The sequence below is a fragment of the Seriola aureovittata genome, chromosome 10, assembly GCF_021018895.1.
Source record: "Seriola aureovittata isolate HTS-2021-v1 ecotype China chromosome 10, ASM2101889v1, whole genome shotgun sequence".
Lineage (NCBI taxonomy): Eukaryota > Metazoa > Chordata > Actinopteri > Carangiformes > Carangidae > Seriola > Seriola aureovittata.
The window spans coordinates 1,650,962-1,664,106 of record NC_079373.1 but is presented as its reverse complement, the minus strand read 5'-3'; the positions used below and the strand labels follow the sequence as shown (position 1 = coordinate 1,664,106).

At 38.9% G+C, this 13,145-nt stretch overlaps 1 protein-coding gene across 2 annotated transcripts; it reads right to left on the bottom strand.

The window, feature by feature from the left end:
• Positions 1 to 127: 127 nt before the first annotated feature.
• On the bottom strand, positions 128 to 10,590 carry gal (galanin/GMAP prepropeptide). Of its 2 annotated transcripts, XM_056387623.1 has the most exons (7): positions 10,429 to 10,590; positions 10,243 to 10,323; positions 8,780 to 8,834; positions 6,090 to 6,161; positions 1,820 to 1,906; positions 1,285 to 1,356; positions 128 to 413 (listed from the first exon to the last, which is right to left on the bottom strand). In XM_056387623.1, exons 2-7 carry the CDS (start codon positions 10,321 to 10,323, stop codon positions 352 to 354), a joined length of 429 nt encoding a protein of 142 aa, XP_056243598.1. In that variant the 5' UTR covers positions 10,429 to 10,590; the 3' UTR covers positions 128 to 351. The 2 variants fall into 2 exon arrangements, with proteins under 2 accessions (XP_056243598.1, XP_056243600.1); XM_056387625.1 differs by lacking the exon at positions 6,090 to 6,161 and having other exon boundaries at positions 10,429 to 10,573.
• Between the last annotated feature and the right edge of the window lie 2,555 nt (positions 10,591 to 13,145).

Genomic DNA, 13,145 nt, shown 5'->3' with positions numbered 1-13,145 from the left:
AGTGCCATTTGTTTGTTTAATTCTCTCCATTCTCTTCAATCAGATGATAGTATATTTAGATGATAATACGGTGTTGTCTTCTGATCAGAGGTCCCTGTTACTTAGATGCATTTACAGTCAGCAAACACTCACTGATCCACAGTAGTTTTATTTACACAGGAACAGAAAGATCTGAGGTTAGTACTGGGGGAAAGAATCAACCTCCATCACAAATAGTTACAGGATCAGATCTTTGGTACCAGGACAGATCCAGTCAGAACATGGATGGAGCTACAGTAAGGTGACATTCAGCAACATTCAACATAGATGTGGGAGGAGGAGGGGGGGGTGAACAGCAGGAAGGCAGTCCCATTAGGGATTCACTAGTTCATCTGAAGTCACGGGGGAGGGCAGGCTGTCCAAAGCTCCCATCTCTGTAACAAACACACAGACAGACAGACAGACAGACAGTCAGACAGACAGAGAGACAGACAGACAGACTGTCAGACCACGGGCTTGTCAATTCAACCATGTCAAAATATACCGTATTTACAAAACTCATCAAAAGCTCCCAAACATGATAATAAAATATTATATTATATATCCATATTGTTTTTTTCTGTTTTCTTAAATAATCTTTTTATTTGGGATACAACAATGAATACAGAAATATATGATTACAAGTGTTTCCCTTTTTTTTCTTTTAGCAGGAACATCCCCCAGGCCTTCAGAGAAGGCCTTGAGGTCAAGAATACACAAACCCTGTCTCTGTATAGAAAATAAAACTATAAATAAGCACTATAAATTATAATATAAAAATATATCAAATACAGTTTTGTGGTTTGTTTCAATGGTGTTCTCATTACATCCAGAAATAGATTCATGATGATGTTGGTGCCCAACATCATCGTGCCCAAGGGGATCAGTTGTATGTAGTCCTATTAAGACTTTGGTATTGTAGGGCATAATGAACATTTTCCCCTCTGTGGGCCTTTAGTTAATTAGTATTTATTTCTTGATACAGATCGATCTCAAATTTGGCCTTACAGGTGTCTCCTGTATGAGCTCGCATTCACCACACAATCAGATTCTTTATCATTCTTTTCTCAAAGATAAGGGTGTTTTTTTTTTTTTTTAAATCTAAAGATCTGACATCCTGTGATGAGTTGCATGTTGAGCTTCATATTCAGCCGTGAAGAGCAGAAACAGACACCACAGCTTTAGAAAATGTTTGAGAGTGTGTGTTAAACTTCCCCTGAAGATAGAAAATAAGAAGTTAGTTAAGACAGAAATGATGAGCATTACCTTTAAGTTTGAGGAACGACAGGAAGTCAATGACAATGTGGATGATGTCTTCATCTGCTATTCTTAGGGCACCTGAGGAAGCAAGGCAGCAAAGTGCAGCCTGTTATCATGCTGTTTAAAGCTGGCAGGGCAGTAAGGTTTGACAGGAGCTCTAGGGAAACAAATATCTCTATATACCAAGATATACTGATAGAAGGAAAAATCTTAAAGTTCTTCAACACAACAGTGACGTGAATTACGATCATGATATGATATAAATAGATAAATCAACATTCTGTAAAAGTCCATTGAGCGAACTTCAAGCAAAATATGAAGGTTTGTTAAAAAGTCCATGGTGAAGGTTGTTTGGGTGTAACTACAGTATGTTGTTGTGTTGCTGTGTGGTTGCTTCGGTGCAGTGTTCTCTGAAATGCAGTAATTATACAGTTCAGTCAAGTTTCACATCATCAGTAGTGAGACGCAGGGCACACAGTCTATCTTCTAACAGTGGATAGAGGAGGATTGTCCTGTTTCTGTGTGTGAGAGACAGACAGACCTGTTCTGAAGTCCTCCTCCTGACCCATGTCCCTCTTGCCAGCCAGACCCGGCTTGTCTCCTAGTGTCCTGTGTCCATCTATTCCATCTGGACAAGGAGGAGTGATCACAATCGACACAGTCACACAAACAGCAGGTGGGTCAGCTGAGCAATCTGACTCGTCTGGTTGATGTAAAGTTTAAACTGCAGTTCAACTTGATTAAAGTATAAATATGATTTTCGTGTTTCATTTTCAAGAAAACCATTAAACACACACATTTTCCTAAATATCCCGCTGCTGAAAGAGCATCATACATTACACACACATACATACACAGTGAACACATGGCACACCTCTATCTAACTCTTGTAGAAAGAGCTCAGGGAAATTGTTGTACACTTGGTTATTTCAGCATGGTGTTTGGTTTGTAATTGTTTGGGTTAATTTCCAAACTCGTACAGACCACCTGCAGGGCTTGGCTCACAGAATTGCAGTAAAACAGATTTGACCAACAGAGGGAATAAAAAAGCACATCTAAAACAGGATGGACTGTAGTTTGAACACACAAAGGAAATGCATTAGAATAATGATGATAAAAATGAAAATAAAATAATAGACAAGCAAAGTGATGGCAGGTGCATCAGTAGCTCTGTGTATTCCTATGGAGTCGACGCAAAGTTTTCATGGGCCTAAAGTTCATATTTCACATTCTTTAATGTGTTTTAATGACTGGCGGTTCTGTTTACATGCTGCAAAACAAACAGGTTCACTTCTGAAAGTGTTTTTAGTCATTTAAGACTCTATTAACCACGTGGATGAAAAATATATATAAGTGACTGAAGTTTCCTCAATTTGTACGAATTGAACCAACATTTAAAAGCATTTCTATTTATTCATATTTTCATACAAAACAATGATGTGTTTGTCTGTTCTGTGTGTTCTGTTTATAACTGATGCTAGTTTGGGATTATCATCGTCTCAACCTGCTGCCAGACCTGCTCACTACATAACTTCACATGAAAGTATAAAAGGTCTGTGGTTTAAACATTAGCACACCGATTTAGCGAAATGAGAGTTATCATGAAAACTCAAATCACGTCAATAATGAAGTATGGCATCACATCTTATCCATAATATTCCATCTAGTTCGCTAATTGTTAGCATTATCATCCAGCAAATTTAGCTATGCTGGCATTGCTGAGCAAAGAAACTGATTGATAAAGCTGTCTAACGCTAACGCTGACGTATCGTATAAATGCATTCAATAGCTGAGTCCCAATTCAGGGGGCCACATCCTTCAGAGGCTGCATTTGAAGACCGACGACGGCCTCCCTTCTCAAGGGAAGTCTTGGAACCTCAAGTTTTTGTGAAAAAAAGGTATGTGTTGTCAATACTGCTAGGCAACAGGAGCCGGGGGCGTGCACAGCTGGTGACGCACAGCACATATCTTTAGACCAGACCGTCTCATTTAGGTTCTGCCTTCACGATCTACATTGGCTACAAAGGGACAAACCTTTTGATTAGTTCAACATCACTAGCCTATATTATGTGAGTTAGCAAGCTGATAACAATATTTTGCTTTATAAATCCTATTTCACAAAAAACCTCAACACTTTGTTTTATCACTGGAGAGTCAAATACAGTCCATAGTCTCAAATATAAGTTATAACCAGACCAGTGTAACTTTCGTAAACTCATCTATAGACATGATGCCGCTCAGTAACTTTCAGTCTCGTGTACGTCATGTCACTGTTCTGGCTGGTGGCGAGGATGCTCGCTCACGCCGACCTATGGAATGCAAGCACATACATACGAGCAACAGGATGCTGACTGCAGTTCACTTAACGGCCACCAGTGTCATTAATAACAATGGTTTTGTCAATGTTACATTTAGAACCTTTAAATATATTTTTAATCATGCAGTGTAAAGAGTGTGGAGATATCTTATATATATCTAACAGCACTAAGTGTTAGATGGTCTGTTTTGAAGTGTGCTTTTGTATGTTTGTGAATGATAAAGTCGTTAAACATATTCATTAAACTATAGAAACTATCTGCCTCATCAGACTGCTCTTTGACTTTTACCCAACAGTCTTCTTCAGGTATATGTCTTTATCTTTAGAGTTCACACTCTCAGTTCACCACTTGACTCTCTGAGTGGTTGTGATGTGTGGTTGAAGAGGAGAGAAGCTAAGTGGCAGCAATAGTTTGACTCATCTTAGCGGCCTCCCCATTAGCTGAAGTGGTGCTTGAGCTGGAACCTACTGAACTTTGTGAGTGTGTTGAACTATGAGCATTAAAGTCCTATCATAATACATGACCTTTGATAACCCCAAGAAGGAAAAATAATGTATTTTAATTGTTTTGTCTTTCGAGTACAAACTGTTCCTCCTGTCTCTATTGGCCCCGTACTGCTTTGGTCTTTATATTTAAAATTATATGTCCTTTACTGTTAAATCCCATGCGTTTTATTTATTTATACTTCAACAATATATTGTTTTCTTGAAGATGTGAAACTTTTAATTTTTTAAAGTTTATTTTTTGGTATCTTGCCCATCAGTCGACAGTCTAAAGAGACAGTCCATTTTTATTAATGTTACCATATTTTTAACATCAACAGAGCTCAGTGCAAAAACTCACTCCGTTATATTAGGAAATTACAGCAAAAACAAAAAAAAATGGACAGACCAATGCTGTTATTTGTTAATGTAATCAAATAAGACACATGTGACTGAACGGTCAATTTACAGAATCCTGAATACATCTACAAAGGGACAAAATTTGTGTTTAATCTCTTTCCCACAATCACACAATCTCTTCTCCAGGATGCAGCTCAGTCAGAAACTTTATGAACAGTAACATGTTTCTGTTCATAAAGTTTGTGTCAGCTAACAAGGTAGAAGATCTGACTCTGATCATGTGTTTGTCTCTCTGAAAACCAAGGCAAAAAGGAGAAGATGGCTGTTGTTGAAAATAATCAGCCAGTCTAACACCAAATATTAAATCCAATCCATTTTGAAGCATTAGCCTGTCTTCTTCCTAGATTAGTGGTTTAACATCAGAATGAACCAACAGAAGCCTGCACACATCACCTTGTGTGGGCTGTGTACTGTAAGAGGCCTTAGCTTAGCACAAAGTCTGGAGCAGAGACACCTCGCAGAGCTCCTTCTAAAAGACAACAGCTCCTGACCGTCTCATCTACATGTTACACCTCATTTAACTCATGGAAAATTAGAAATGAAAAAGCACAACGTGAAGGTTTAAGTTACTAAATTACTAGCTTGATGCAGCATTAGAAAAAATTAGGGACCTTAAACACAAACAAAAAGAGCAAAATCACAAACTGTTGTTAACCTCCATCCTCCCTCTCCAGCCCACAACCTCACTGTGCTGTGTGTTGATGAAACCATGACGCTGTCCGTGGTGCTGAAGTAACAGATGGATTTATACAAACTCCACATCTGATATTAAATTGTCTTTAAAGCAAATATCAAGAGCATTTTAAGAGACATGTTGTAGCAATGTTCAGAGCGAACTCAGTCTCCTGAAGTAGTGATGTAGCTGTTGTTAGAGTTGCTTAGTGATCTTTGATTTCCACTACTACGGCAACGCGTTGGAATGTATACGGGCGCCGTATACATTCCAACGCCGTAAAGACTTTATTTTACTCTGATTTGACCTAAAACAATAAAGGCATTTTAACTATAACTTTGGCTCCATCCTGAAGTTAGCCCAGAGACTTCTCTTTGTCTAAAGTTAACTCTTTACAACAGCTGCAGATATCAGGATGTTGGACAGTTATGAAAATGACCTACAGTCGTCTCAACAGAATGCTTCTCTGGCAAGTTCATGTAAATTAAGTCCATCATTAACATTAATATCATGATTCAGCTGATAACATTTAGCTGTACGCTGTTTGTTTATATCTAGATCTACTTACTAATTAACCACTACTACTAATTAAGACTGGTCTGGCTGTGGAGGTGACCATTTTAGAGTAATGTGTGAGTACTGATCAGATGGAGTAATGGGAGGTTCTTCCACAGTGTAATCCCACTGTGCCAGACCCTTCCTCACCCAACACACACTCATATGAGGTCAACACAACCCCCTGAAAGCACAGAGTGAAATGCAAAGAACGTTTGGATGCGTAAGCGCAGACAGCAGCGGGATGACAGACTCCGCCCTGTGATGATGAGAGGCAGAAGCAGGTAAGAGGTGGGATGTTTGGACGCAGCAATTCCTGCCCTGACACCAAGGCCCTGCAGCGGCCGTATGTTTCTATCTTACATTGAGTGACCAGCTCGTCTCTGCCTCTGGCACTGGGAGAATCCTTTATCTGAATTAGGTGATCAATACGACCTGAAACACAGGATGAGGCAGGAGCAACCTTTACCTGGGCTTCACACACACACATACACACACACACGCAAACACACGTGCACACACTCATGCACACACACACACACATGCACACACACAGAGGGACAACATTTCCAGGGTTTTGGACCAATTGAGATCCCACAAACTGGTAAGAACACACACACACACACACACACACACACACACATGTGGATACCGAGTGTGTCCTCTGAAGATAATGAGGCAATCTTTAAATGACACTAAAGTAGCTGCGACCGTGGAGACAGAGGACGGGGACAAAGAAAGAAAACAGAGCTGGTATTTCGTTGTGTTACATAGGCAACATTTTCAGGCGACACTGGTAAAAACCCAGCGAGCATCAAACAGATCCAACAGTTCAGTACAGACGCCTGACGTCTACTCTGCTTTTAGAATAAAAGTTCCTTTAGGTTAAAGTTCACACCAACACCTCTGAAACTCCCTGGTTAACAACTTAAATCTCATCTTTAAAAGTGTAGATCTTTAATCTTTAAATGTGTTGGTCTTTGTATGAACACATGAAACATTCATCACAAAAACACACTCTGAGTAAATAGTGTGTAAATTTGAAGCACATTTAGCTGCATATTTCAGGGAGATCTTTCAAATGTGGATACAAATACTGAACTCGGCACAAATCATTGGGTGTTACTCTTTTGATAAAACACATCAGCCACTCGAATATTCAAGATCACCCACAAGTTCACCCACAATTTTCCCATATGAATGATCTAGGTGTCAAATCAAGCATTTTAACAACGTAAAAGGAAATATGTAGTACACAAAAAAAAATTAAGCTTGCATGTGAGTACATCTCAGCAAAAATATCAGCAAAGTTTCCTAATAAAATCATGACTTTGTGATGATTTATGCATTTAGAAAGATTTGAAGATGAAGATGCATTTAGAGATTTTTTTTTTAACCAAAAATGTTGATTGATTTTGCAGAATATTTTTCTTTCAAATGGTAACGTGAATTTGACATGATAGGATTCAATTTAAATAACTGTACCATGCTGAAAACTCTGTGCTGGAAACGGTGGCCATCTTGAAATTTCAAGTGGCTAATGGGATTTTTCAAATTAATCTAATCTAATTGCCCCAGATGGATAAATATACCAAATTTTGGCGCTTGTATCCACATTTGAAAGATTATTACAGTTAAATCTGCTGCACTAATTAGCCATATAAACTTTATAGGGTGACGGTGTATGGATGTTTTCACCTTGTTCTGCTGCCCCCAAGTGGCCAAACATGACTGCAGCTTTAAACTTAGAGATTGGATTTATAGGAAATGCAAACACACCATGAGAACTACAATCCTACATCAAACCTTCACACAGCAGCTTTAGATTCTGAAATATTGGGGACATTTTCATGTTAATTTCAAGAGATAGTTCAGAAACTTAGCTAAATGATCTTTTTCATTATGTCTCTCTTCAGATGAATGGATTATATTTATGTAGATGTACATCTTTACATGTACATCTCTCCATCACACTTCTGATTTCTTCACTTTCTGATCTGTAAAAAAAATCAAAAATTCTGATTTTGAAACCAAGAGGATAGATGGAAAGGAAAATATGGTAATATGGAAAATAGTCAAAAGCAGAAGTGTTAGTTGTGAGGTTCATGTCCACAGTTATCTACAGACAGTTTGTCTCGTCAAAGCAGGAAAAGCACAGTTGTAAATAATGAACAAAGGCTTTATTCCATTAAGTGTCCCAGTAAGCCATGTTAATGAGTGAGCACCACAGCACTAGAACTGGCTCAACTAAATGGGATGCAGCCATCGTTAATATTATTAATTCTGACTTTGTCAAGTGAAAATGTCTGCTGGCTTCACTTCATATTTCCTCCAATCAGCTGCTTCTGTGTCTGCTGTGATTTTTCATCATAACAATATTACTAAAGGCAATGTTGCCGACCGCATTGCCACAAAAATAGTTGCCTATGTATCATAACGTGTACAGAACTGAAAGCTTCTTCCTTTGTTTGTTTGATATTTTTTACAGAGTGCCTCAGTCCTGGCTCTTCTCCTGCCTCAGCCTTCGGTGAAGGATTTTATTTAATTCATCTCTAAAATGTTGTGTCAAATGATTTATCATTGAAACCTTTTCCATCCACTACATTTAAAATGATAGTGAACATTAACAGGTCCGGATATTATCAGTCTAACAGGCTGAAAATGAGCGAGCAGCTGCTGGCTGAGTTCACCGAGGCAACTGTGTGATATATATATATACACAGTACATATATAATCAAACTATGTCATGTCAGTGTGACCTGCCTTATACACTGGACTGACCCAACATTTAAATAAACCATGTAAAGTTTGTTGGATCTAATCACCTACCACCTACAGAGCAGAACAAAGATTCTGTAATATTCAGCAGAATAATGTCACATGAGATCAATAACTCTCAGAGGGTTAAAATGTGAAATGTGTTCTCATAGGACATGACAGAGACATGTTGTAACTGCTGTGAGAACACACACTGTGCTGTCCTAAATCACATTTACAGACGTGCTGGAGTGTGTGTGTGTGTGTGTGTGTGTGTGTGTGCAGTCAGTACTTACGGGGACCTAACAGGTAGCCAGCACTGTTCAGTGTCCAGCCACGCTTCTCCTTCGCCTGCAGGACACACAGACACACAGATCAGATCATGGACCAACACACACACACACACACACACACACACACACACACACACACACACACACACACACACAGGTTGTCTGTTCAGAAAGTCTCGTCCTTTATGTAAAATCTAAAGTATAGATACCCAGTGAACATTTGAAATAAATAAAAGAAGCAATCAGTAAATAAACACTAAGTTTTTCACTTTAAAACTCTTGAAACACAGACACCCCCCCCCCACCCCACACACACACACACGCACACACACACACACACACACACGCACACACTGTCCACAGGTTAAAAGCCCAGCAGCCAAATGTACTTTTATCATGTTAACTCCCATTTTAACCAGTGTACACTCCCTAACAGAGATCTGTATTTAATCTGATTTCACTTCAGTAGCTTTTGTCAGCTTTTTTTTTTTTTATTACCTACTTTACATACTGCACATTTTACTGTACACACCTTTGTATAAGCTACAGCTCTATTCTGATATTTATATCTATACAATTATTGTATTTAACCTCTTTCTATACACTCACTGTCTAGTTTTTATATTGTCATTTTTAATCAGGCTACATAATTAGTTATTTTTACATGATTTTTCACTTTTACATTATTACTTTAGGGGAAACCGGGGCATCTTGTCACACCAGTTTCTTTCACCTCAATGTCTTGGTCTCAGTACATCACAGTCTCTCATTTTCCAAGTTAAACAATAAAATCTTGTGCGCAAATGTACAATTTTTATATTTACTGCTCACTTTAATACAGAGTTGTCCCATCAGGGTAAGTTGTCACATTATATTTTTCAGATTAATTAAAACCTCACCCCCATCAAACTCTTAACCTTAACTCTTCCCTTTGTCTTTCCAACCCTCTGAAAATTTCCGACAAAAACAAGATATTTTATGATTAAATATATTTTTCTAATTAAAGGTTTATCATACATCCTCCCGTATATACTCCCTATTTTATCCTATATAATTGTTTCAAATCCATCCTAACCATGTTGTATCCCTATTCAACAATATATGCCAAAAAATCAATGTCTTTGTTTGTTCTCATGTCACAATTCAACAACAACAAACAAATATCATGTGTTCTTACGTCAGCACGCCTCCACCAATGTTAACCAATAATAGCAGGTGGAGAAAGTGTCAGAAAGACAGCAACAGCGCTTCAGCTAACTTCAGTCCAGGACTTTGGTTTAGGTACCAACACACACCGTTTCTGTCCTCTATCATGTTCAAAAGTAACATCACTGAACACACTTCTGTGTCCAAGTTTTATTACATAAATAGTGCAGTTTAGATTTTTTACTTTTAGGGTTGCAAATTTGAAAATTGTGTCAAGAGCAAAATGACTTGAGAGCTGTGCTGACTAGTGAACATCTTACCGCGATCACCAGCCCGATGGTCTCAGACAGAGCAGCGCAGAAGATGAGCGACACGCAAAATATCCCGAAGCACCTCTGCATCTGGGACAGACAGAGGAGAGAGGACATGAGCGGAGAGGAGGACACTCAGACACGGTCTCATCATGCTGGTCAGCAGGAGTGAAGTCTGCAGAAGCAGTGACTTACCTTGGATGTGGTTTTCCCGCCGTCTGTTCCACCTGAACGCAGAAGTTGGTGTATGTGTGTGTGTGTGTGTGTGTGTGTGTGTGTGGCGGGGAGACTCAGTGGTTGGGATGAAGTGAGGACTCCTCCACCTTTTATTGTCGCTGCAGCCCGACCCCGCTGCTGTCAGCCCGCGTCAGCAGCCCCCCTCCTGCACACGGGATGGGCAGGTCACGAACAAGGCGCGTAATGAAATTCAATATCATATGAGTCCATCATCAGATTTTTTCTTTGTCGCAATCGGAGACACTGGATTGAATTTAAAGAGGGAAAAAGGTCTGCGCGATCCTTCTGTCCTAATCTGATACAGTGGCTTTAACGTGTTTACTCCAGGAGCAGCAGAGGGTCAATAAACATCTGTTTCACGAGCATCACAGACTTTATCTTTTAGGACCTCTTCCCTATGATTATCTTAATGTCTTGTACATCTTTCATAGTGTTGGTGCAGATTTTTACTGATTTTACTTTGACATAAAATTTGGTAAATTACATTTTAACGGAAGTAGCAGAGCAGTTGTGCTGATATAATAATAAAGATGGAAATTAGTAGTAAAATGTATCACTTTAACCCCAACATCCTTGATACCTGTACTAAATGTAATAGCCATAAAGGTTCTTTGTCTCATTGTATGTGGGAGTGGCCCCATATAATCTGTTTTTGGAAGAGGTTGCTGGATTTATCCAGTCAGATCGTAGGCAAGGAGGCTCCTCTTAACCCTATTGTGTATAGTGTGCAGACGGAAACTTCTAGTACTGAAAACTGAAAATGTCAGGTCGACGCATCTATCAACACATCAAAGAATATTTCAATCAAGGGCAGAAATCAAACTGTGTCTTTTCATACAAGATTATCTTCAAATCAGTTCTCGTCAGCTAACGAGTTACTAAGGATTGTTGCTAAGGAAGGAGTGTTACTGGGCCTTAGAGTATGAGGTTCCGTCAAAGTTGTTTTCTCCTGATAATATCTCGTTATCTCGGAATATCGAGTTTTGTTATCTTGAGATGACGCGATAAAAAAGTATTTGTGAGTATGTGCCTTTCTCAACTTCCGTACAAACCAACTCCACAGCAGCAATTCATATATAGTTCAGCACCATGGACAGAGCTGAAGATCACCCACATGAGGCGTGGTGTAATGCAGGTGTAATGGTTCAGCACCATGGACAGAGATGAAGCTATGTTCCATAAAAGACACCCACAGCAGAATCCAATACCCCTCCCGCCTTCTGTCAGTCACTACTTCTACATAAACACATTTATCAGTCCTCATAACATTCATTTTATCATCATTATCATTCATCTTTCAAATCCAATCTATTGCATTGTGGAATTGTTAGCAGTAACAAAATATGTAATGTGTTGTATATTTAATAAGGAGTGATTTCAGACACAGCATATGTTCTGTGTCGTAGATATCACAAACAGTCAGACTTCAGACTATACTAGATAGACTGAGTCTAAACTCATCTGTTGCACAAGGCAGTTTAGATGTTGACTATCTTAAGCCGGACTGTGGTACAATGAATTCTGGGTTAATAAAGACTTTTTTACCCCCAAAGAAAATGTTTGTCTACTGGAAGAATTCAGCATGTTTTACTTGAGAGAAACAGTAAAAAGAAAAATTTGATTTCGAAAAAAAAGAAACCCTGCAGCCTCTAAAAAGTCTCTTCCTTCGCGTTGCTCTCTCCATAATGATGTGAGCAAACCAAAAATTATGAATCATGTTTTCCCGTTTTTTGTTGTTGGTCAGTACTGGTGTAATGGTTGTTGCCATGGTAACATTGGTCTTAGACCTGAGTTAGCCTGGGGATAAAGTGTCTACAGTTTTTTGGTTCAAAATGAGTCAGTCTTTATTTTAGTGAAACAGTCTGACAAACATCAGACTGATCTGTGAGCAACATGAAGACTGGACCAACACTACAGACCAGTCTCACACAGCTTGGTGAAACTGGAGCCAGAGCTACTGGTCTATGTTAGGAGGCTGTGTGAGGTCAAAGTTTCAGGCCAACACACAAAGAGCCAGGGAAACAGGAACACTGAGCAAATCTTTACAAGTGTGTGTCCCCACACAGAAGTCACCGGATAGAGTGGGTTAAAGCTACTGAGACAAAGCTGCATCCTGAATGAGCATCATGTTATAATACACGTTATAATATTTATTTTCAAACAGAAAGATTCATGATAGGTCAACGAGGCTTGTTCCACACTGTAAAAACACCCACTTCTAATGTTTAACAGAAATAAGGATTACTAGATTCTATGACTTAAATGATCACACACTCTAATTCTGTAATAAACTCAAGGTTGTAATGTAGCTAGAAATGTTGATTCCGATGTATGTAGTTTGTGGTGCAGCTGAACTGTGTGATTTCCAGGTGTTTATATATATATATATATAGCCATTCATGAAGGTTGGATTGATTGATGAGCAAAATATTTTTTATTGACATGCAGGTAAACACTATCTGTCCTCTTCTAATCTAAAGCCCATTATGATGCAGACTTGTTCTGTCTCAGATGAGTTTTCTCTTCTGACTTGTTGGTGCAGCTGCTTTGACTCTGTTTTAGCAAAGCTGGAAATCAATAATCAATACTGATTTGTTTTCTAGGTGGGTACATTGTACAGATTAGAGTTACTGGTAGATGTGTCATGCAAACTAGACAAATAAAAGAAATAATGC

Coding starts and splice junctions, on each gene's coding strand:
- gal (XM_056387623.1), bottom strand. CDS start 10,323: ATGCAGAGGTGCTTCGGGATATTTTGCGTGTCGCTCATCTTCTGCGCT. Junction 8,835..10,242: donor CCATCGGGCTGGTGATCGCG/GTAAGATGTTCA, acceptor TGTGTCCTGCAG/GCGAAGGAGAAGCGTGGCTG. Junction 1,357..1,819: donor GGAGGAGGACTTCAGAACAG/GTCTGTCTGTCT, acceptor TTGCTTCCTCAG/GTGCCCTAAGAATAGCAGAT.